General features: G+C 66.0%; 4 protein-coding genes across 10 annotated transcripts; 2 read left to right on the forward strand and 2 right to left on the reverse strand.

Moving 5' to 3' along the window:
• RAX2 (retina and anterior neural fold homeobox 2) lies at positions 1–2,554 on the forward strand. The gene is made up of 2 exons (XM_054182043.1): positions 1–243; positions 2,111–2,554. Exons 1-2 carry the CDS (start codon positions 1–3, stop codon positions 2,552–2,554), a joined length of 687 nt encoding a protein of 228 aa, XP_054038018.1.
• A 2,417-nt stretch (positions 2,555–4,971) lies between these two features.
• LOC128900626 (mucosa-associated lymphoid tissue lymphoma translocation protein 1-like) lies at positions 4,972–12,295 on the reverse strand. Of its 4 annotated transcripts, XM_054181982.1 has the most exons (17): positions 12,244–12,295; positions 11,209–11,371; positions 10,821–10,987; positions 10,143–10,273; positions 9,877–10,030; positions 9,400–9,578; positions 9,183–9,279; positions 8,970–9,017; positions 8,840–8,875; positions 8,371–8,574; positions 8,046–8,223; positions 7,645–7,719; positions 7,044–7,171; positions 6,819–6,965; positions 6,412–6,569; positions 6,180–6,314; positions 4,972–6,091 (listed from the first exon to the last, which is right to left on the reverse strand). In XM_054181982.1, exons 2-17 carry the CDS (start codon positions 11,343–11,345, stop codon positions 5,837–5,839), a joined length of 2,229 nt encoding a protein of 742 aa, XP_054037957.1. In that variant the 5' UTR covers positions 11,346–11,371; positions 12,244–12,295; the 3' UTR covers positions 4,972–5,836. The 4 variants fall into 4 exon arrangements, with proteins under 4 accessions (XP_054037957.1, XP_054037955.1, XP_054037956.1 ...); XM_054181980.1 differs by having other exon boundaries at positions 8,046–8,574; positions 9,400–9,574; positions 9,921–10,030; XM_054181981.1 differs by having other exon boundaries at positions 6,819–7,171.
• Positions 12,296–13,245: 950 nt separating this feature from the next.
• MRPL54 (mitochondrial ribosomal protein L54) lies at positions 13,246–14,333 on the reverse strand. Its single transcript, XM_054182052.1, has 3 exons — positions 14,208–14,333; positions 13,810–13,966; positions 13,246–13,501 (listed from the first exon to the last, which is right to left on the reverse strand). The coding sequence occupies exons 1-3, from the start codon at positions 14,281–14,283 to the stop codon at positions 13,369–13,371; spliced, it is 366 nt and encodes a 121-aa protein (XP_054038027.1). The 5' UTR covers positions 14,284–14,333; the 3' UTR covers positions 13,246–13,368.
• A 26-nt stretch (positions 14,334–14,359) lies between these two features.
• Positions 14,360–21,624, forward strand: APBA3 (amyloid beta precursor protein binding family A member 3). Of its 4 annotated transcripts, none has more exons than XM_054181989.1 (10): positions 14,360–15,568; positions 15,961–16,000; positions 16,448–16,593; positions 16,762–16,848; positions 17,434–17,592; positions 17,934–18,128; positions 18,333–18,545; positions 19,176–19,295; positions 20,085–20,225; positions 20,360–21,624. In XM_054181989.1, exons 1-10 carry the CDS (start codon positions 14,495–14,497, stop codon positions 20,429–20,431), a joined length of 2,247 nt encoding a protein of 748 aa, XP_054037964.1. In that variant the 5' UTR covers positions 14,360–14,494; the 3' UTR covers positions 20,432–21,624. The 4 variants fall into 4 exon arrangements, with proteins under 4 accessions (XP_054037964.1, XP_054037965.1, XP_054037967.1 ...); XM_054181990.1 differs by having other exon boundaries at positions 17,949–18,128; XM_054181992.1 differs by lacking the exons at positions 15,961–16,000; positions 16,448–16,593.
• Position 21,625: the final 1 nt, after the last annotated feature.

Below are 21,625 nucleotides of genomic sequence, written 5' to 3' on the forward strand. Positions count from 1 at the left end.
ATGTTCCTGAATAAGTGCGAGGGGGACCTGGGCGAGCTGCGGAAGCCGGGGGACGGCGAGGACACCCCGCCAGCCACCACCGAGGAGGAGCAGCCCAAGAAGAAGCACCGGAGGAACCGCACCACCTTCACGACCTACCAGCTGCACGAGCTGGAGCGCGCCTTCGAGAAGTCCCACTACCCCGACGTCTACAGCCGCGAGGAACTGGCCATGAAGGTCAACCTGCCGGAGGTCCGCGTGCAGGTAGGGAGGATGCCCGGTGGCCCCAGCGCCCCAGACCTGTCCCCTGGGCGGTGGCAGAGGGGCCGTCCTGGGGCTGGGAGCTCTGCTCCACTCCCAGCTCCGCCGTCTCGCTCCGTGCCTCAGTCCCCACGTTGGCGGAGGGCGGGAGCGGCATCTCCGCTGAGCCGGCCGCTCCTGCCAAAACCGGAGAGGGGATTTAATGGCCGTGCCTCGTCCCCCCCGCAAGGTCCCAATTCAGCCCACGTGCCAGAGGCTCCGTTTGGGCAGGGAGATGGGTTTTAGAGATTTATTTCTTTTTCCCCTGCGGGTGGCTGCTGCTCCCGTCCCTCCAGCTGATCCCACTCACGTCCCTCCAGCTGGTCCCAGGGGAAAGCAGCCAAACCTTAGCCACTTGTGACCACTTCGAGGTCTTTAGGGCTGGGAAAGCACAAGATCCTCACAGATTTGGGGGTTTTAGGCTTGCCGGCGCGGGGCGGTGCTGGGGGGGTGGAGGGGTGGGGAGGTTTCGCTCCCTGGGCTGCAGGACAAGGCTCTGCTGGGGGGAGACGCAGCCTGTCCCTGAGACTGACGGGGCAAGACCAGGGTGAGGGAAAGGGTCAGGGAGTTGAAGAAGCGACAGACCCACTGCAGAGCAAGGCAGAAATCCCCTTACAAATGAACCGAGTTTCCCAGGCCTCAGTCCGAGTCCAAGACAACACAGCCTTTTCCTGGGGGGGGGGTGCAGACCACAGGGACACCTCTGCTGAGCTCTCTGAGCAATGACGAGTTTCATAGAGTCACAGAATCCTCTGGGTTGGAAGGGACCTTTCAGATCATCGAGTCCAACCATCAACCCAACACCGTCAAACCCACCACTGACCCACGTCCCTCAGCCCCACGTCTGCCCGGCTTTTCAATCCCTCCAGGGATGGCGACTCCACCACTGCCCTGGGCAGCCTGGTCCAGCGCTTGATAACACTTTTAGTGAAGAAATTTTTCCTCATATCCATCTAAACCTCCCCTGGGGCAACTGGAGGCTGTTTCCTCTTGTCCCATCGCCTGTTCCTTGGGAGAAGAGCCCGAGCCCCCTGCAGCTGCCCCCTCCTTTCAGGGAGCTGCGGAGAGCGAGAAGGTCTCCCCTCAGCCTCCTCTTCTCCAGGCTGAACCCCCCCAGCTCCCTCAGCCGCTCCTCACAGCACTTGTGCTCCAGACCCCTCACCAGCTCCGGTGCCCGTCTCTGGACACACGTTTGCACCAGTACAGCCCAGTGTCCAGCACCGTGACCAGCCCATGGGAGACGTTCCCTTCTCAGCCCAGACGTTCATCTTTACTCCCCCGCGGCATCGTGCAGCAGACAGCCCGTGCTGCTGGGGGCACTGGGGACATGGGGACCAGCGCTCTGACGAGGGCGATATGTCACCGCTGGCCTTGGCTCACTGCTCCCTCTCGTTCCTGCTGGGCTTTGGCGCGACCGTGGCAGTTTGGCTTCTAAAAGATTTTACCAAGGAGCTTTTGAAGGACAGATAACGTTACCCCGAGGACTGCATGGGCGTTTGTGGGGACAGGGTGCGTGTTCCCGTGGAGCAGCGAGGGCAGGGGCTGGGTGGTGACACCTCTTGCTTTCCGCACCTGGGAGGTGCCCTCAGTCTCTGGGGCTTGCAGGAGAGGTTTGGCAGAGGTGCGCGGTGCCCTGGGGATTGCTGGAGCCCTGTGGGGCACCCCACGTGGGACCCAACACATGGGGCATCCCAGGCAGGGTGGGACACCCCGTAGGGGACACTCCACCTGGAGAACGCAGTGCAGAACCCTGCATGGGGCACAGTGCGTGGGGCGCGCTGAGGGTGACCGGCTGGGCACAGGGGGGCTCACCCTGGCTCTCACCTCGCAGGTCTGGTTCCAGAACCGACGAGCCAAGTGGAGGCGACAGGAGAAGATGGAGGCCAGCTCCATGAAGCTCCACGACACTCCCGTGCTCTCCTTCAACCGGCCCCCCATGACGCCCAACGTGGGGCCCATGAGCAACTCCCTCCCACTCGACCCATGGCTGACATCCCCCATCTCCAGCGCCACCACGGTCCACAGCATCCCCGGCTTCATGGGAGCCCCCCAGGCCCTGCAGCCCCCCTACGGCGGGCACTCCTTCCTCAACACCCCCCCGCCGATGGCGCAGGGCATGCAGCCCATGGCCCCCGCACCCTACCAGTGCGGCACCACCTTTGTGGACAAGTACCCGCTGGAGGAGGTGGACCAGAGGAGCTCCAGCATCGCCTCGCTCCGCATGAAAGCCAAGGAGCACATTCAGACCATTGACAAGACCTGGCAGCCCATTTGATGAACGCTCCCCTCCGGCCCTGCTGGCCCCCGCTTCTTGTCCCCGGTGTCGGCTCGGCCCCGGGGTGGGCGAAGGGATGACGGTGGGATGCTCAGCAGGACCAAAGCCGGCGTGGGGCTGGGGTGCCGGCTTGCATCTTCCCGCCGAGGAGCCGGCACCGTCAGTGGCAAGGGAAGCGGGACCCCACCATGGGGTGACACCCCGGCAGCCACTCACGGCCCCTCTGCCTCGCCGAGGCACCGGCCCGAGCTGGGGGTCTGGCCAAGGCTCAGGCATCCGACTGTGCCACCAGGCCACCCACTGTCCCCGGTTGGACACCTCCTTTCCCCACACCCCTTCCCCTTCTCATTATTATTAATTCTTTTTTTTTTTTTTTTTTTTTTAATGCTGCAGATTTAAACAAAACTGACCGGAAAAGCTCTAGTTTTGTAGGGAGTACTTGGGGGGATTTTTTTTTTTTTAGCCACGTCGGGGTGACGCCGGTTGCGCCGGTAGATGCGCCGGCGCTGAGAAGACAGTTGTATCGTGAGTAAAGACATAAGCTGAACGGCTGCCGCGTGCTGGAGTCGGGCGCTGCCAGGGCCCTGCCCGCCGTGCCGCTCGTTAGCCGTGCCGCTCGTTAGCGCGCTGGGGCTGCGGAGCCTCCGCCGGGATGGAGCTTTCTGGGGGGATGCGGGAGCATCGTCCCGGGCCACACTCCCGCCCCGCTCCCTCTGTTCTGTGCGGGGCCGGATCCAGGCAGGGGTGACCTGATGCGGCCCCGGCCGCGGGCTGGGACGGGCTTTGTGCTCATCAAGGGGCATCTGCTCGGCCATCCCGGGGGGGCTGCGCCTGTCACCCGCCTGCCCTAATTGCTCCCCAGCGGCTCCCGCCCGGCCACATGTTGGCGGCACGAAGCTGCCGTGATTGTGCGGGTGGGAGGTGGGGGGCAACGGGAGCCCCCACGGCCCCACCACGGGGCTGGCCGGAGGAGGGGGCCAGCTGGGAGCCCCCACGGCGGGGTGCACCGAGGCCGGTTTATCCCTTGCCAGGTGGGAGCAGGGTGGTGACAAGGTGCCACGTCCCCGGGGTCCCCAGCGTGGCTCCGCAGCCCCAGGGGGACCCAGCCCGCCCGCCGGGGCTCGGGGCACAGACAGTGGCACCAGCACCCAGAGACTGCCGAGCCCGCGGTGGCTCCGAGGTGCTGCAGCACGTCCGGGATAGCGAGAGAGCGGGGGCTCAGCCCTGGGCGAGTGGGTGCGGGGGGTCCCTGGGGTGCCCTGGGGTGTTCGGGGAAGCAAGGTGAGCGCCGATCTTCCCCCCTCGCCTCCCAAAACGATGTGTTTCCCCAGAAAATCTTCCCATTTCAGACACAACGACAGCCACAAACTGGGGACTTTGCTGGCGTGGCCCCATCCCCGCTGTGTCCCCACAGGTGCCAGACCCTGCGCAGCACCAGCACACCCGGTCCCCCCCCATCCCGACAGCCCCGGTGCCGGACTCTGACATCCTCACAGCCCCGGGGTCAGGGCGGGACCGGCCGGGATGCCACCGGGCCAGGCAAGGCACTGACCCTGGCGAGACCCTTCTCCCTGTCCCCCGTCCCCCGGCTGCTGCTGCTCGTCTGCTTCGTTAGTGACAATTAAACCTTCAACAACCCATTAAACGCATAATCGATGCTCCCCCGGCTCCCCAACCCGGCTAATGGGCCAGGGCCGAGGTGAAGCGGCCTCGGCAGAGGCGTGCTCCGGCAGGGAGATAATGAAGCAACGGCTGCGGAAGTAATGGGGTTTGATCCGGGGGAAGGGACGCGCTCAATGGGGGCTGCGCTTTTCACATGACATAATTGCCAAGGCTGGCGCCAGCCCGGGGCACCCCTCGGCCTCCGGAGCGCCAACAAAAGCCGGCTGGCGCGGAGAGCGGGGGGCTCGGCACCCCCCGACCCGTTTGATCGGAGCCTAATTGGGGCGAGGATGCTCCCCCCCACCACCACCCTCACCCCCCAGCCTCCAATCTTGCAACCGCCACCCAAAAGCAAGGGCGCGGAGAGGCCCCGGGATGAGGATGCATCTCCCCGAGCGAGCGCCTGGGTTGGGGAGTCGTGCGAATTATTTAAATGAGCTAATTTGCATGGGGGTGGCACCGGCTGGTGGTGACACGGTGACACGGGCTATGGTGATGCTGGATTTGGGGTACCCTGGATTTAGAGACGGTTGCCCCTTCCCTCCCGTGGGCACCCCGGTGCCGCGCGGCGCTTCGCAATAGTGCTGGCCCCAAAAAAACCGCCGTGTAAACGCAGGGAAGCCACGGGAGCGCCCAGCCGGCTGCCGTTTCCCTCTTTATTGGTGCTTTCCCCGGGCTGAGCCCCGGTCAGCACGCCCCGCATCACTGTGGACGCCTGCGCGTGAGGCCGCGTTTGGGAAAAACCCAGCAAAAAAAAAAAGGATTTTTTTTTTTTTTTTTTTTTTTTTTTTTTTTTAGTCCCCTAAGTCCCAATCCTCTCCTGAAATCACTCGCTGCCCGGACGGGACTGGCACAGCCCCGCGCCCGGGGTTGTACTGGGAGGACTGGGTGCTACTGAGAGTGCTGGGGGGCACCCCAGCCCCTCGTGGCGGAGCAGGAGCCCTCCCGCTCCCACCCCCTCTAATCCCCTCCCGCGGGATTTGCCCCCTAATCTGCTTATTTCTCTCTATTTCTCCTAGGCCTGAATGAACCCGACCCTGCCCCGGCGCAACGCCTCGTGCCAGATGAGCCGTGGGGTCTGTCTGGGGACTGTCCCCTGGCGCGTGGGGCTGGCACTGCCATGGCGTGTGGGGCTGGCACTGCCACGCCAGGGGACGTGGGGCTGGCACTGCCATGGCGTGTGGGGCTGGCACTGTCCTGGTGTGTGGGGCTGGCACTGCCATGGCGTGTGGGGCTGGCACTGCCGCACCAGGGGACGTGGGGCTGGCACTGCCATGGCGTGTGGGGCTGGCATTGCCGTGCCAGGGGATGTGGGGCTGGCACTGCCATGGCGTGTGGGGCTGGCACTGCCACGCCAGGGGACGTGGGGCTGGCACTGCCTGTGCCCGCGGTGGCAGTGCCGTGTCCACAGGCAGCACCGCGCTGCAGTCCCCTGGGCAGGGGTCCCAGCCGTGCCGTGCAACGAGCCCCGCACCCCCCCGGCACAGGCCAGGATGGGGCTCACCCCACCCAGCGCTTGCCTCCATCCACGTCACCTCCGTCCCCTCCAGCCCCGGGCCCCCCCGCAGGATACACCCAGGGGACTGTGGTGACGGGGGGCGGGGGGGGCACGCTGTCCCTCTACAGGGCGTGGGAGCCGGGGACCTCAGGGCTCAGGTTCTCCTCAGGGGTGTTGACCCAGGAGCCCCCCGCTGCCCCCCAGCTGCCAGGGGGGGAAGCAGAGAGGGGGCTGCTGGGGGGCGAGGGGGAGGCCGCCAGCCGCAGGTTGAGCTTGGCGATGAGCGGCTTGCCCACGCTCACCGTCCGCCTCTCCTCCACGAAGTCGTCCATGCCGCGGTAGCGGTACTGCAGGCAGATGGTGAAGGCCAGCTCCTGCTGCGGGGGCACAGCACCGTGGGCACCCCGTCCCGGGCCACGGCCACGCCGTGCTCCCAGCACTCCCCCCACCCAGCGCGGCTCTTACCCGCAGTTTCTGCAAGCCGCAGAGCCGGCTGTAGAGGCAGCTGGAGGGGCAGCCAAGGCTCCAGGCGGGCGCCAGCGGGCTGCCCACCTCCTCTGGGCTCTCCTTGTTGGTGCACTTGAGGTCCACGTCCAGCTCCTGCCCCAGATGATGGCCAGCCGTGAAATCCCCCATTGGTCCCCCCACCTTATTCCCCGGCGTCACCCCGGCGCAGGTTTCGGCAACCCGCTCCCACCTCGGGTATGTCGGTGAGCTTGGCCTCGCACTTGGCGATGTCACCGGGGGTGGCCACCACGCGGGTGTAGATGATCATGATGTTGGAGAACTCGGCGGCGAAGCCCAGCTGGACGGTGACGCCACAGTCGAAGCGGAGGTGCCGGCTCTCCGGCAGGACTGCAGGGGGGAACAGCAAGCGCGGGGCTGGGACCTGCAGGTGCTCGGGGCCAGAGCTGCACCCGCGGGTGAGCTGACCACCGTGTCACCCCGCAGCAGGGACAGTGACTGGGCTGGTGGCTCCGTGCCGGCAGTTTCTCTCCTCCAGGGTGGGAGAAACTCGGCAGGTGCTGCCGCCACCTCGCCCTGCGACTCAGCACCGTCCCCTTCCTGGGTGCCAGGCCCAGATGGGGTGGCCGAGTCCCTCACCGTGAGCCTTGGCCCACTGCAGGTTCCTGGCGGAGGACTCGTCCTGGCCGGGGGGGCGGATGGGGTCCGTCAGGGCTCGTCTCTCTGAGAGGTTGCTGCGGAGCTCCAGCGCCTGCCGGCCCCGCGTGATCTCCAGTGTGCCCATGTCTGCGAGGGGCACGGGGGGGTCAGCGGGGACCACCGCAGGGGGGGGGGGGTCGCCATCCCCCGCCGCTCCCCACTCACCCTCCGCCACCTTGTCCAGCAGCACCGTGATCTTCTCGTCCTCCAGCAGCCAGCGCTTGAGGAAGGTGACGAAGATGCCGTTGGAGAGCTCGCCCTGGCTCAGCTCGTAGGCTTCAGCGTCCGCACACCTGCGGGGACGGGGCAGCGGTGGGATCCATCGGGGGCTCTGTCGCTCCCCTGGGAACCAGCCCCCACCAGGGCGACGGCCCTGGGCAAGCCAGAGCCACCGGCCCACGGCTCTACCCCCTCGTGCCCACCCGTCCAGGCAGCGTGCCAGGAGAGGTGGGATCCGCAGGCGGATCCAGGGTGCTTAAATGACTGCCAGCCTGAATTCCTGTGCTCCAGGGGAGCCTCGGGGCTTCACCTCAGGCGCTGCCCGAAGCCAAGCAGTGCCATGGGCCTCTCCCTGCCCTGTCAGGGACTGGGGGCTCCCACCACCTCCAGCACCAACCGGGGGGAGCCGATACACGGGGTGGGGAGAGAAACAGGTGCAAACGGGGCAGCGCCATGGCGGGGGGCTGGGCCCCGGCCCCCGCTCAGCACCAGGGAGGGAGACTCAGCCCCGCTGCCCGTGCCGGGGGATGGTGAGGAGGGGACCCACGTGGCGTAGCCGAAGACGATGTTGGCTGTGACCTGCAGAGCACCGACCTGCGGGATGATGTCGTCGTTGAGGTTCCTGCAAGAGAAGCGCCACTAGACGGAGCCGGGACCCGCCGCACCCCCAAAACCCACCCCAAGGCACCCCAGACCCCAGGGGCTGCCCTGTGCCCCTCTGCCCACCCATCATGGCGTTTGCCGGCTCAGCTGGGGCAGGGATGCTTTGAGGCATCCGGACAAAGGCCGGGGGTTTGGATGGGACCCCAGGGGACGTCCCACTCCGCTCCCCCGGGATCCAGCACCCCTGTGCTGTCACGGCAGCTTGTCCCCGGGATCCAGCACCCCTGTGCTGGGATCTCCTGGCACAGCAGCTTGTCCCTGGGCCGGTGGCCGGGGCTGGGTCACCTCTTACGGCACATGTCGAGCAGGAAGATGTTGAGGCCGGTGCGGCGCTGCTGCATGCTCTGCAGCACCCGCTGCACGCACAGGCAGTGGGCCGAGGTGTAGGCGCTGGGCGCGTCAATGGGCACCATGAAGCTGTTGCCAAAATTTTCATAGCCGTGCCCGGCGTAGTAGAGCAAACCTGTCAGGAGCCGGGGAGAGCAGGCGACATCCCTCAGCCTGATGGTGCCCGCTTCTTGCTTGGCCACCCCGCAAGACCCCACCAGCACAAAGCCACCCAGTCCCCCCGCCCACGCAGCTGGAGCCACCCTGGCAGGTGCTGCCGCACCGTAGACACCCTTGTCGAGGAGGAGGAGGAACTCATTGACGGCCATCTGCATCTCGGCCTTGCACAGGTCCAGCAGCGAGACCACCTTGAAGTCGAGCTGGCGGAGGAGGGCGCTGAGGGCGTGCACATCCACCATGGGCGCCTTCAGCTGCTTGTGGTGCAGGTAGTGCATGTTGCCGATCAGCAGGGCCACTTTGTCGGTGGCTGCCGGGATGGGAGAGGGAGGTGCTGGGGATGGAGCGGGAAGCTCCTGCTGTCCCCACTACCTTCAGCCCGTGGAGGTGACACCCGGTTGCAGACGGTGTCACCGTCCCCCGATACCGGGGTGCCCCGTGGCATCCCTGCCTCACTGCTCTGCTCTCCCCAGAGCGCAAAGCACCCCGAGCAGAGCCTCGTGGGGTGACATTGATGACACTGGGGACGGTCACAGCCCCACAGGACCACCAACCCCTCGCCGGCAGGCTCTTACCGTACAGCTGGCCGGGGCCGCCGTGCTCCAGAGAGCCTGGAAAGAGAGAAGAGCCATGCCACAGCCCCGCGGTGCCCAGGGAGCACAGCGGGCAGAGCAGCGGGGACCTGCCCGCTCTGCCCCCACCTACCTCTGTCCCCCTCCTGCCAGGAGCCTCCGGAGGCGAAGAGCCGCGGGCCTGCGGCAAAATGGGCGTCAGGGAGCCCCGTGTGCGACAGCACCAGCCGGCGCAGTCTGGAGCCCCCCAAAACCTCAGGGCAACCAGGGGAGGGCTTCACGGGGGGGCAGAGCAGAGCCAGGACAGGCGGGACGGGGTCCATGGAGGTTTGTCTGGGGCCCTCACCGATCTCCACGTCCACCTCCCGGCTCCACACCTCATGGAAGAGGTTGAACACGCGGCAGGAGTAGCTGCCCCGCTCGGCCGTCGTCACCAGCTTCACCTGCCGGCGGGACAGAGTGAGCAGTTGAGGCGGTGTGCCGTGCCATGCCACACTGCGCCGTGCCATGCTGTGCCATGCCACGCCACACCACGCCACGCCACGCCAGGGGTCCCGCCATACCTGCAGCTGGGGCGCCTGCGCCCCCTCCACAGGGCGCCGGTTCCTGAACCACTGGTACTGGGGCGGGGGGTTGCCGATGGCTCTGCACTCCAGCACCAGCGTGTCCCCCTCGGCCAGGTGGCACGGCCGCGGCTGCCGCAGGATCTGCAGCCCCACCATGGTCGGGCAGTAACTGCTGGCTAGGGAGGGGACAGGGTGGCAAATCCGGCACCCGGCCACGGCAGGGCTCCGCTGAGCTGCCCATGAGCCCCACGTCCCTCACCCGCAGGCCCTGGCACCCACAGGTGGCGTGAACCAGAGGGCACGAGGAGGACACAGAACGTCCATGGGCACTGTCACCCCAGCAAGCCCAGAGACCCTGGCGGATGAGCCAGGGGGCCACATGGCAAGCGATGCCCTACGGGAGCCACCCCGGCGCCGAGGGGGGGAGCGGTGCCCCATGGGTGCCAGCCCGGGGATGCAGATCTCGGGCCCCACCTGAGCTGGGGCTGCTGCTCTTCTCCACCTGGACGTGGGCCCACCTGGAGAAGGCAAAGGCGGCCCCACAGTTCACCCGGCAGATGTACCACTCAGCCTGGCCCGGTGGGGCGGCCGTGTCGATCACCAGCTCCGGGGACGTGGCTCCGGGCACCTACAAGACAGGACGGGGACAAAGAGTCGGGGGGTCCCTCCCACCCGTCCCAGTGCCCTCACCATGGGTGGGGGCCAGGGGCCCTGCTTGACATGGCGCAAGGGGACCTCACCTCCTGCTTCCCGCAGAACCACTGGTACGCGAGCCCCGGCGGGCCAGTCGCCCAGCAGGTCAGGGACACCCTCACCCCCTCCATCACCGCCTGCGACTCCGGCTGCACCGTGATGCGGATCATGTCCTGGACTGCGGGAGAGGAGAGACCAGCCTGGGCTGGCTGAGACCCCTGTCCTGCACCACCCTGTCACAACCAGTCCCATCATACCTGTCCCACACCCTCCCTTCCCATCCCACCCCATCCTACTGCACCCTGTCCCATCCCACCCCTCTGTCCTGTCCCAACCACCTCATCCCACCTTGTCCCACTCAGTGTCATCCAGTGTCATCCCACCCACCCCACCTCATCCTGTTCCATCCTATCCCATCCCACTCTGCTCCACCCCACCCCATCCCATCTTGTCCCATCATATCCTGTCCCATCCCACCCCACCCTGTTCCATCCCTTCTTGTCCCATCACAACTTGTCCCACCACATCCCATTGTCCCCCCTGCCCCCATCCAGCACACCACATCCCATCCTATCTCACCCTACTGCATCCATCCCATCCCATCCCAGGGCCCCGCTGCCCAGCACAAGACCACCATCATCATCTCCCCCTGCTTTCCTTCTGCTGAACCACTGTCCCCCGGTGCCTCTCTCCAGGCCCCATGGGACCCCGCTGTCCGTCCCTACCAGCGCTGCTGAGGACCTGGCAGGCCTGCGTGTGCCCCATCCTCTCCAGGCAGCCCAGCAGGTACTTGAGGGTGCAGTCGCGCTCGGCCAGGAGCTGCAGGAGGCACTGCGTGGGGCTGCCATGGGGCTCCAGCACCTTCAGTGAGCACATCTCCAGCTCCTCCGTGCTGCAAGGCGCCCGCAGTGCTCAGCGCCACTGCCCACCTCCTGCACCAGGAGGATGGGGAACCCGGCCGGGGGACTCGGCAGTGTCCCCAGCGCAGGCTGTGGCCACGATGGGGTGGCCAAGGGACCTGTGTGCCCCTCACTCAGACCATGGCAGGGCTGTGCCATGTGCCTTTTGTCACCCCGTGGGGCTGGACCCCCAGAGATGCCCCGCAACCCCTACCTGCACTTGAAGCGTTTCTCCACCCCGGCCATCTCAGCCAGCTTGCGCCAGCCCCGGCCGGCATTATCCAGGAGCTCACACAGCCGCGCCATCACCTCCTCACCCAGCGAGCTGATGGGCGTGCTCCAGTCCCCCATCCCGCCCCAGCCCTGCCGCCACCTGCCTGGGGACACGGAGGGGACAAGCCATCAGAAGGTGACAAGGTGACAGGCACCTGCACCCTGGACGCTGCCGGGCATAGGGTGGCTCAGGACGGAGGTGCTGGGAGCTGGCTGGGCAGCGCTGCTGGATCTGGACGCCAGCAGCCAGCCAGGAATGACACAAGTTCCCCCCTCTGCACCTGAGGACAAGAGCTGTGACAGCAGCACGGGGGACCCTGCTTGCCCCCGGCCTCAGGTGAGGAGCCAGGGCCACATTGGCCCAGCCCCAGGACAGGGACCTTCGCAGGACGGGGTCCAAGGGACTGGAAAAAGGGGACGTCCCCCGTCACCTTCCCCGCTCCTTCGGGGGACACAGAGAATGAGGCCCAGCATGGAGGGCTGAGCCCAGGGACCCCTCTCCTTCTGGCAGCAGCCCGCTTGCCGTCACCAGGCCCCTGAGTGATGGCTCCAGAGCCAGCATGAGCCCTGCCGGGCCACCACAAGGAGCCTGTGGAGGGGTTAGGGGAGGGTACACGGGGGTCCTGGGGCTGGGACCCACCTCAGCTCTCCTTGTCCCTGGCCAAGGCTTCAGCAGTGAGGGGAGCGTGGCACGAATCGCCCTGGATGGGGGCAGCACCCAGGGATGGGCGCCCTCCTCCTCCCCCCCCGGGTCCCTCCCCACCAACCCACCTCAGGTGGGCGCTTGTCCCCAGGACCAAGCCATCCACAGTGGCCGGGTGACACAAGCGCGAGCAGGGGGGGCTCTGAGACAGAGGACAAGGACTCAGGTGCCCCCTCTGCTCACCTGCCGCTGGATTTGGGGGGCTGGAGGTGCTGGGGGGTGGCGAGGGGAGGGCAAGCTGCGGGATGGGCACGGCGGGGACAGGACACTCACCACGGGATACGGCCCGGCCTGAGCCCCGTCAGCTCCGAGGGTGCGCACCGAGCCCCAGGCAGAGGAAATGAGGGTTCAACCCAAAATCTCCCCGACACCCCCACCCCCGGCGCTGCAGCACGGCACTTCTGCTTTCCTCTACCGCTTCCTGTGCCGGTGCGCGGGCGCTGCAGCTGCCAACCCAGCCGCCCCGCAGCCCCCGGGGGGAGCCGGGCATGGCCCCCAGTCCCGGCTCCAGGGCGCGGGGCCACTGCGGATGCTGCTGGGCCGGGCAGCGCCTCCATCGCCCCTTCCTCGCTGCAGGAGGACCTCGCAGGTGGCTGCTTTGCCCAGCTCAAGGACAGGCAGGAGCCGCAGGGCAACGAGTCCCAGCCGGGGGAGCCCACACATGGGCAGGACCGAGACCCAGGGGAAGCTGCCGGGCTCTGCCAGGCTGGGGACAGGCAGGGACAGGGCAGCGAGGCCCCCATTGCTGTGAGGAAGACCCTGCCTTCACCGCACAGCCCAGCCAAGCCGGGAGCCTGCCGCCCCAGCAGCCGTCGGTCCCCCGCTGCCGGAGGAGGAAGCGAGAGCGTGGCGCGGGGGTGGCACTGCGAGGGGCCACCATGTCCCCGCTCACCTCACCCGCTGCCCTGCGGCGCCACCAGAACCTGGTCCCAGTCCTCCCGCCCCCAGGCAAGCACAGGCTGCTCAGCCCCCAAAGCCCCCCCAGGGGACACAGCAGCACCAGCGCAGCCTTTCTCCATCCCAAACCCACTACACCGCCACCATGGGGCCCTTAACCCGCAGCTGTGGCAGTGCAGTGACAGAGAAGGGACCACGACCCATCTGGCAGCGCAGGCTCCCTCTATGAGCGAAAATCTGAGCTTCTGTTTTAGCGAATACACCAAAAATTTGTGACCTGTGTTGCCTCAGCCCCTCACCAGCCCGGGCCCGGCCTGAGGGGGGATGTGCACCGAGCTCGCTGAGGGCCTGGGTTTGCCGCAGCCTCCGCAACAGGTATCAGCCTCACAGAGATTTATTACGAGTTTACAGCAAGAAGAAGAGACCGAAAGCAGGAGCTGGTCCCAGCGCCACCCACGCTGGCACTCAGGGTGGCCCCCGTGCCCCGAGCTCTGCCAGCGCCTACAGCTTCTTGCCCTTCTTCAGCCTGTTGCGCTGCCACGTGTTGTACTTCCGCAGGCGCCTCCAATACTCCATCGATTCGGGGTCCAGCTCCTCCAGCTTCTTGGGGGGGCCCAGGTGGATCTTGAAGAGCCTGGGGGTGAACACAGACGACGTGAGGCCGCAGCAGGGAGGGCAAAGGGACAAGCGCGGGACGGACTGACGGACATGGCCAGGACGCGCAGATTCCTCACCCACCACATCCACGGTGCTGCCTGCCCTCCTCCCACGGCCCGGGCGGAAGGTCTCTGGGCTGCAGAGAGGCAGTTTTCCTCCGCCCAGAGCAGTTCTGTCTCTCCTACACCGGTCTGTGCCTCGGGGATGGCACCTCTGTAGAGACGGGCCCCCCCGGAGGGACCCCCCTCCTTCCGCACACAGACCGGGCAGCTGGGCACTACCTACCAGTCGGGGTACTCGGAGTCGGGCTTCAGGGCCACCTCCGGGCCCTCCTTGAAGTAATTGACCCCCATGGCGTGGGTGGTGAGCATGACGGGGTCCGTGCACACCTCCGGGCCCTGCAGCCCCTCCTTCGGCACGTTCTTGCCCTTGGACTTCACGGCTGCGGGGACAAGGGCACGGTCAAGGCCGGGGATGTGACGGGGGGCGGAGATGCCGGGAGGGGAACGGACGCGAGCAGGGGCACGGGCGGGGTGCAGCAGCACCGGGGCCGGGGGACACGGGGCGAGGAGGGGACCAGGCCGCCACCAGGGAAGGCTCGGGGACCGCGGGGGGACTGGGGACCGCGAGACGGCGCCGGGGCCGGGGGCGCCATGGGGGCCAGGCGGCGGGACGAGGCTCACCGGGCTTCTTGGCGTATCCGCGGGCCGTGCCCGGCAACGCCGCCCGAGCCACCCGCAGCAGCACCGGGGCCGCCATGCCGGGCGCCGCGGGGCACGCCGGGAGGGGCCGCGACCGGCCCGCGCATGCGCGGCGGCGCCCGGAAGCGGAAGCGGCGGAAGCGGCAGCAGCGGGACCGTCCTCTCCCGGGGCGGCGGCGGCGAGAGAGTTCGCCCGGCCCGGCCCGGCTCCGGGGGGAGAGCCGGTGCCGGCGGAGTTGGCCCTGGCGCCCCCGGGCTGGAGCCAGGCCATGGAGAGCAGCATGGATTTCCAGGCGGCTGCGCCCTCCCCCCCCGGCGTCGGTAACGAGGAGGCCCCGGAGCCGCCGGCCATGGACACGGAGGAAGAGTCCGCGGTGCGGCCCGGCGCCCCTGCGCGCCGGGGGGGTGCCGGGCAGCCGGGGAGCCCCCGCCTTGTCACCCTGCGCCCCGCGCGGGACCGGCCCGCCCCTGAGGGCCGGGGGAGGGCTCTAGGGCCCGGCTCGGGGCCTGCTTCAGCCTCGGACCTCGGAGGGGGAGCAGGCGGACAAGCTGAGCTTTGCCGAGCCTCGGGCAGAGAGACGGACGAGGAGGCAGGGGCTGCGGGGCCGCGGGGCTCCGCTGGCTGGAAACCCAGTGCCGAGAGCACCCCTCGGGGCGCAGGACACCCCCGAGCCCCCAGCAGCGGCGACCCGACAGTCATGGAGCTGGATGAGTCCCCCGAGGATGCAGAGGACGAACCCTTGGAGATCCAGGGCTTGCTGGCCCAGCTCGAGACCCTCGACCCCAACCTCTGTGACCGCTCGCCCGCCTCAGAGCAGGGTCCACTGCCCTCCACGAGCACTGGCACAGCCCCTCCGGCGGGCACGGCCCCACAGCAGGCCCAGCGGAGCTCTGGGCAGTGCCAGGACAAGTGCCGGCCCTGCCCGTTGCATGTGGCAACAGGCCGGGGCCTGGAGACACGGCCCTGCTGTGCCCAGCACTCGCCCTGCTCCCGGCCCTGCCACGGCCTGCTCTTTGCTGAGGCTGACCGGGAGGACTTGCTGAGCCTCCTGTGCTACGAGGGGGGGCTGCCCGAGGCCAGCGCCGAGACACCCTTGGCCCGCTCCGATGTCCTGGCCGGGACCAACCTGGAGATGCTGCAGGCTCAGGAGGAACCAGCCACTGCAGAGACGCCTGAAGGGCTGGGGAAACCGGAGAGCTTGGAGGAAGGATCTTCCGATGGCTTGTATTATCAAGAGGGGCTCTGCGAGGGCAATCGGGATGGTTCCCCGGAGCCGGCCTGGGTGACCCTGCCTCCCACTCCAGCCCCAGAGGCAGAGCAGCCACCACAAGGCAGCGTGACTGTGAGTGCATCGCGCACGGGCTGCAGCGAGCCAGGACATGCCCCTTGGCTCTGCTCCCTCGTGGGGTTTTGGGTGGTGGCAGACAGGAGCCAGGGATTTCTTTTCCTCGGGTCTTACAGAGCTTCATGCTGCTGGGGTGCCCAGACAAGACCCTCGGTACTGGCTTTGGCTCCTGCTTCTCTAAACGTGGGGGGATACTTGCACTTGTCTGATCCAAGCATGCCTGCAAACAGCCTCCAGCCCTAGGACCCTGCATCCCTCCCGCCCCGCCAGCCTCAGGACACGCTGCCCTCCCTGTCCTGGTGCTCCAAGGGCAGCCTGGCCACAGGATGGGCAGGCTGAATCCGTGGGATCCCAGCCAGAGCCTCACCTGCTCTCTCATTGCTTTGCAGAACAGGGAACCTCCATCCTCCTGCCCGGCCTTCAAAGAGGGTGAGTTGCTTCAGTGCTTGAGCAGCAAAAGCACCCAGGAGTCCTGACCCACTGCCTCCTGCCCAGACCCCAAATGCAGCAGGGTGGCGAGGGATCGCAGCTGGGGAGGGAGCACCTGGCTCTGCGCCTATGTGGCTGCAGACTCCGTGTGGCTCATTTGATCCCAGCTGACCCTTTGCGTTTGCAAATGCGGGTGCTTCAGGGATCAGGGAGGGGGACTGCTCAGGCTTGGGAAGGGAGAAAGAGGGATGCCAGGGTGTGCCGGAGGGAAGGGGGAAGCAGCTCTGGGGTCAGAGTTGGTCCCCTGGTGATGCCAGGAGTCTCTCTCCCGAGTGCTGAGCTGCTTTGCCGTGTATAGGAATGCAGCTAATGGGCAGCAGGAGTTGGTACCCCCAGTTTTCAGAGGTGGGGGGACCAGCTTCTACTTAGTCCCTCCCGATGCCTCAGTTCCAGGCCCTTGTGACCCAGAGGATCTGCTGGATGGTGTGATTTTTGGGGCAAAGTACCTGGGCTCCACGCAGCTGGTCTCAGAGAGGAACCCCCCAACCAGCGTCCGCATGGCACAGGCCCAGGAGGCGGTGGACAGGATCAAGGTGCAGGAGGGTAGGGGGGCACGACTGCCACTGGCCTGGCCCAGCCTGGCCCCTCGTGGGTGTGGGGCAGCGCTCAGGACCTGCCCAGGGGGACCTCCTGCCGTGGGGCAGGGACCCAGAGGAGTCCTAGCAGCAGCAGTGACCTCTCCTGCGTGCTTTGTTCTGCAGGCACCGGAGGGGGAGTCCCAGCCTATGACAGAGGTGGATCTGTTTGTCTCCACACAGAGGATCAAGGTGCTCACGGCTGACACGCAGGTGAGTGGGGAACAGGAGCACCCACGTGGCTTTGGGGCTGCTGAAACTTTCCTCTTTGGCCTTGGGATCTCTGCTTTGCACCCATGCCAGTGGGGTCATGACCAAGGATGGCCTGCGGGCCAGGACACGCATCTGGGAGGAGACATGTCACTCTGCAGCCATCCCACGCAGGCGTGTTGTGTCCCTCGGCTGTCTGTGTGGCTCCACGAGGCTTCTCATGCAAACTGCGCGTCATGGGAGCTGCTGGGTTTCCAGACCAAGCTCCAGGGAACCCAGGCTTGAAATTTCTGTAGCTCTCTACCTCAGGATTAGCTGCTGCTTTATAGTAAGAGGGAAGAGCTGTCTTTTCCCCAGCAGCACCCAGAGACACGGATGAGTCCTTGATCAAAGGAGCTGTTTGTACCTTTTAGTGTAGACGTGGTTTCTGCCCAGCGTGTGCCAGGCGTTTCGGCTGTGTCCCGGCATGGTGGCATTTAAACCCAAACCCTTCCTGCTCATGACAGTGCCTGGCTGGCTCGCAGGCTGCCCATGGAGTCTGTTGGGCCAGGGAGGGCTGAATGTTTCTGCCCGTGTCCCCCTTGCCAGGAGGCCATGATGGATCACTCCCTCCAGACCATCTCCTACATCGCCGACATCGGCTCCCTTGTGGTGCTCATGGCGCGCCGGAAACTGCCTCAGCGGTCGGAGGTGGCAGAGGAGAAGCGGCTCTACAAGATGATCTGCCACGTCTTCCACTCAGCCGATGTGAGGCGACACGCAGGTCCCTCGGGAGGGGAGGGTGGCGTTTGGGTCCTGGGCCCCATCCTGCTGTCATGACAGGGTGCTCCGGATGTCCATGCTGGGGGCTCCCAACTAGCACAGAGAGCAGGAAGGAGCCCAGCCTTAGCACCTCTGCCACATAGAGGGGCCCAGCAGAAAAGGGGGGAGGACTGGCGCCGTAAAGGGGCCCATTCAGGCAGGGGAGGAGCCGGGATGCCCCGGAGCTCCCAAGGTACAGCACTTGTGCTGGGCTTTGCAGGGCCCTGGCAGCTGTTGACTCCACTTTGGTCATGAGACCGTTGGCCCTGAGCCGTGGGCATGAACAGCCCGTCTTTCCCCAGGCCCAGATCATCGCTCAGGCCATCGGGCAGGCGTTCGGCGTGGCCTACCAGCGCTTCCTGGAGGCCAACAGCATCGACCCGAGCGAGCTGAGCCCTCGCCAGTACAGCCATGCCCTCGAGGACCAGGAGCAATACAACGCAGAGCTGACCCATTTCTCCCGGCAGGAGAACTGCAAGGACGTAAGAGCTGCTTTGGAAGGGTGGGGACAGTATGGGGTACCCGCTGGCACCTCTGTTGTTCCCTCCACAGCTCCCTGAGCAGCTGAGCTGCTCCTTATAAAACTGGGCCCCATCCCAGCTGGCTGAGCCCAGGACACCCGTGCTGGGGCCGGGATGCGTGTCCCATGACTCTGTTGACCGTAACCCATCTGTGCCCCGCAACAGGTCTGCATCCGGAAGCAGAAGGGGGAGATCTTGGGCATCGCCATCGTGGAGTCAGGCTGGGGCTCCATCCTGCCCACAGTGGTCATCGCCAACCTGATGCACGGGGGCCCCGCGGAGAGGTCGGGCGAGCTGAGCATCGGGGACCGCCTCATGTCCGTCAACGGGACGAGCCTGGTGGGGCTGCCCCTCGCCACCTGCCAGAGCATCATCCGGGTGAGCCGGGGCTGGCTGCGGCCGGGGCGGCCTCCTGCCTCCACCCTTGCAGGAGGGTGAGTGCTGGCAGAGACAGGGACTGGCCTGAATGCGCCCAGGAGTGTCTGTAATGCCGGCGTCCCCCCGGTGCTCCCAGCTTGGGGGCAGATGGGTGGTAGGAGGCCGTGGGAGACAGAGGGGGCAGGAGTGCGGGGGGCCATACCCATCCCGTGGGCTGTGACAGTCCCTGCTCTGAGTGCTTGGGAGGAAGGGATGCGATAAGGCAGGGACAAAGCTGGGGACTAAACTTGCTGTGGCAGGGTGCAGGCAGGGCCCTGCCCGAGGAGGAGAGTGGGTGAGGAGGCTGGCACCTGTCCGGGAGGGAACCCGTTGCATCTTCTTATCTCCGAGGCAGGAAGGAGCTGAAAGCAAGGACAGTGTGGCCTCAGGGGCAGAGTGGAACGCTTAGAACTGGATTTATAAGTTCTTTCTGAATTTGAACATGGCAATATCCCTGTGTGTGACTCAGTTTGCCCATTGAAAACAAGTTGCTAATCTTCATCCCTCCCATGAGCAACGTGACTGCGTTGCCTCTCTCAGCCATGCCGAATACCTCTCCAAAGTCTGACAAGGCCCCATCCCATCTTCCAGGAGCTGAAGCACCAGACAGAGGTGATGCTGAACATCGTGCACTGTCCCCCTGTCACTACGGCTGTCATCCGGCGCCCCGACTCCAAGTACCAACTGGGCTTCTGTGTTGAGAACGGCGTGGTGAGTGCCCACGGGGCTGGGAGCAGAGCCAGGCCGGGGTCAGGCGAGGACTGCAGCCACCCGTCTGGCAGAGGGACACACGGTTCTGGCTGTGTCCGCATGGAGGAGCACACAGCTTCAGAGTTCCTTCTGCCTGCCAGCGCTGAGGTTTCACAGAAATCTGCTTTGCAAAAGGCTCTCTGTAGCCCTCCTGCAGCACGGGTGGTTGAATCAGTCTCCCTAATGCTCCTTAGCTATTTGCTTTTGGGGTGGTGGTTTCTTCCTGCCTTTCTTGGCGTGACCTTAGTGACATGTTGCTGTCTCCGGTGCCCCAGACACTCCTTGCTCTGGGCTCCACAATGGCTGCGTTTGAAAGGCAGAGAGGAGCATTTTCAGGACCCGCAGGAGCTGATGGGGTGGGTGGGCAGCGGAGGGGTGGCACGGCTGTATGCTCCCAATAGTATTGGAGATGCAGTTACTCCACACACGCGCAGGAGCTGCCGCTGCAGGGAGAAGCTTGATGGAAGCAGGAGGGTTCGCTGGGTGCATGGGGGGAGCTGAGCTCTCCGTCAGCAGGGGAGCAACACCTGGGGGCTGCCCATGCCCTGCAGCTTAGCACACTGCTCTGGTGGCAGCGACACAAAGGGACATCCCTGCCCTCGCTGCATGCCCGTGGGCTGGAGGAGACAGCGCCCGAGTCCAGAGCTCTTGCCAGGAGCCCGCACGGATGAGAGGGTTTGGGGTGGTGGTTGCACGTGGCCCTGAGCTGTGGGCACAGCTCTGATCTTACCAGCGCTCCCTGCTCCCCAGATCTGCAGCCTGATGCGTGGGGGCATCGCAGAGAGAGGTGGCATCCGCGTGGGGCACCGCATCATTGAGATCAATGGGCAGAGCGTGGTGGCAACGCCCCACGAGAAGATCATCCAGATCCTCACGCAGGCGGTCAGCGAGGTGAGCCGGGCCCGGGCTGGGTGATGGCCAGGGTCCCTGTGCCACAAGGCAGCTGCGGCTGCGCACAGAGCAGGCAGGGCTCCTTCCAGCCCGGGGTTTGGCGTCTCCCAACTGATCGGTGCGTCTCTGCCTAGGTCCACATCAAGACCATGCCGGCCTCCACATACCGCTTACTGACTGGGCAGGAGCAGCCCATCTTCCTCTGAGCCGCTGCCCGTGCCCAGCTGTCGCTGCGTGCCTGGGGCCAGGCAGGAGTGAGCCCGCGGCCACAAGGGCAGGACAGGCTCTGCCACCTGCCCCAGCGCCCTCGTCGGAGCCCTCTGGTCCCCAGCAGGGTCTAATTCTGCACCTCTTCCGTTTTACTCAGGACACAGTGGGAGACTCTGAGGGTCTGATACCCGGCTTGAGCGGTGTCAGAACCTATGGTGCCACAGTGCGGGCACCTCCTCCCCCTCCACTCACCCCTCCATTCACCCCTCCCTGCCTCATAGTGCCTGCATGGTGCCTGTTCTGCTCCTTCACAGGGTCCCTTGCCTTGGCCTGGTGCTGGCAGGAGGAGAGGGGACCCTGCGTGAAAGGTCACCCCATCCAAGTCACCGCAGATAGTGCTTTTACACTCACCGACGGTGCCTTTCCCCATGTGGGGGTGGTGCTGGAAGCACAGCTCTGGAGGTTGCCCCAGCACGGCCCCGGGGGGGCGCCGACCCTGCGCACCAGAGTGTGGGTGCAGACTGGCACCCCCGAGGGAGAGCCGGCAGCTCCCAGGCTCAGCCTTAAGGGCAGCAGCACCCTTGACACCCGCTCCTCCTCCCTGGCTTTGCCAGGGGCCTGTCGCGGGTACAAACGACCTCCGTTGTTAGACCTGTTGCACCGAGCTGGGAAACTACCTCTGCTTTTCCCTAGTGCTGCCTCTGACCGCTCTGCACGCACAGGCCTGCTGGGGCCCCGGGTTGTCTCAGGGCTGTCCCTCGGCACGGCAAAAGGGAACACGGCACTACACCCCGGGGAGCCTGGGGTCATGAGCCCCAGGGACAAGCCACTGGTGCTACTGTCTTTTGATGAGTGGGTCTCTGGCTCCCTACGGCCGAGGCAGCGCTGACCTGACTTTGCCTGTGTGCTCGGTTGATGTAAAAATAAAAAGTTTTAGGGAAGGTGGGAGGCTGTGTTTCAGGAGCCCTGGCTGGGCTGCAGCAGAGGGGGCTCAGCTCTGGGCCACGCGCCCTGAGCCTGCTGCAGTGCCAGACGTTGGCACAACCCGAGCCTGATTCCCGCACCGATGCCTCTCACCAGGCAGGGCCTCTGTGTCCAGCAAGGCCACCTGGCTGCACGGGATTCCCCCGCGTGCTGCCACCCAGCACTCACGGAAACAGCCCATCTTCATCAAACCGTCCCTTTTATTC

The sequence above is a fragment of the Rissa tridactyla genome, chromosome 22 (assembly GCF_028500815.1).
Source record: "Rissa tridactyla isolate bRisTri1 chromosome 22, bRisTri1.patW.cur.20221130, whole genome shotgun sequence".
Taxonomy (NCBI): domain Eukaryota; kingdom Metazoa; phylum Chordata; class Aves; order Charadriiformes; family Laridae; genus Rissa; species Rissa tridactyla.

Excerpts from the sequence above, each read along its gene's own strand:
- RAX2 (XM_054182043.1), top strand. The coding sequence starts at position 1 with ATGTTCCTGAATAAGTGCGAGGGGGACCTGGGCGAGCTGCGGAAGCCG. Across the intron at positions 244-2,110 it reads TGCCGGAGGTCCGCGTGCAG|GTCTGGTTCCAGAACCGACG; the intron begins GTAGGGAGGATG and ends CTCACCTCGCAG.
- LOC128900626 (XM_054181979.1), bottom strand. The coding sequence starts at position 11,345 with ATGGGGGACTGGAGCACGCCCATCAGCTCGCTGGGTGAGGAGGTGATG. Across the intron at positions 10,274-10,820 it reads CCAGGTCCTCAGCAGCGCTG|TCCAGGACATGATCCGCATC; the intron begins GTAGGGACGGAC and ends CCTCTCCCGCAG. Across the intron at positions 6,315-6,411 it reads AGCTCACCGACATACCCGAG|GAGCTGGACGTGGACCTCAA; the intron begins GTGGGAGCGGGT and ends CATCTGGGGCAG.
- MRPL54 (XM_054182052.1), bottom strand. The coding sequence starts at position 14,283 with ATGGCGGCCCCGGTGCTGCTGCGGGTGGCTCGGGCGGCGTTGCCGGGC. Across the intron at positions 13,967-14,207 it reads CGGATACGCCAAGAAGCCCG|CCGTGAAGTCCAAGGGCAAG; the intron begins GTGAGCCTCGTC and ends TTGTCCCCGCAG. Across the intron at positions 13,502-13,809 it reads GACTCCGAGTACCCCGACTG|GCTCTTCAAGATCCACCTGG; the intron begins GTAGGTAGTGCC and ends GTTCACCCCCAG.
- APBA3 (XM_054181989.1), top strand. The coding sequence starts at position 14,495 with ATGGAGAGCAGCATGGATTTCCAGGCGGCTGCGCCCTCCCCCCCCGGC. Across the intron at positions 16,001-16,447 it reads CTGCCCGGCCTTCAAAGAGG|TTCCAGGCCCTTGTGACCCA; the intron begins GTGAGTTGCTTC and ends CCGATGCCTCAG. Across the intron at positions 19,296-20,084 it reads TCTGTGTTGAGAACGGCGTG|ATCTGCAGCCTGATGCGTGG; the intron begins GTGAGTGCCCAC and ends CCTGCTCCCCAG.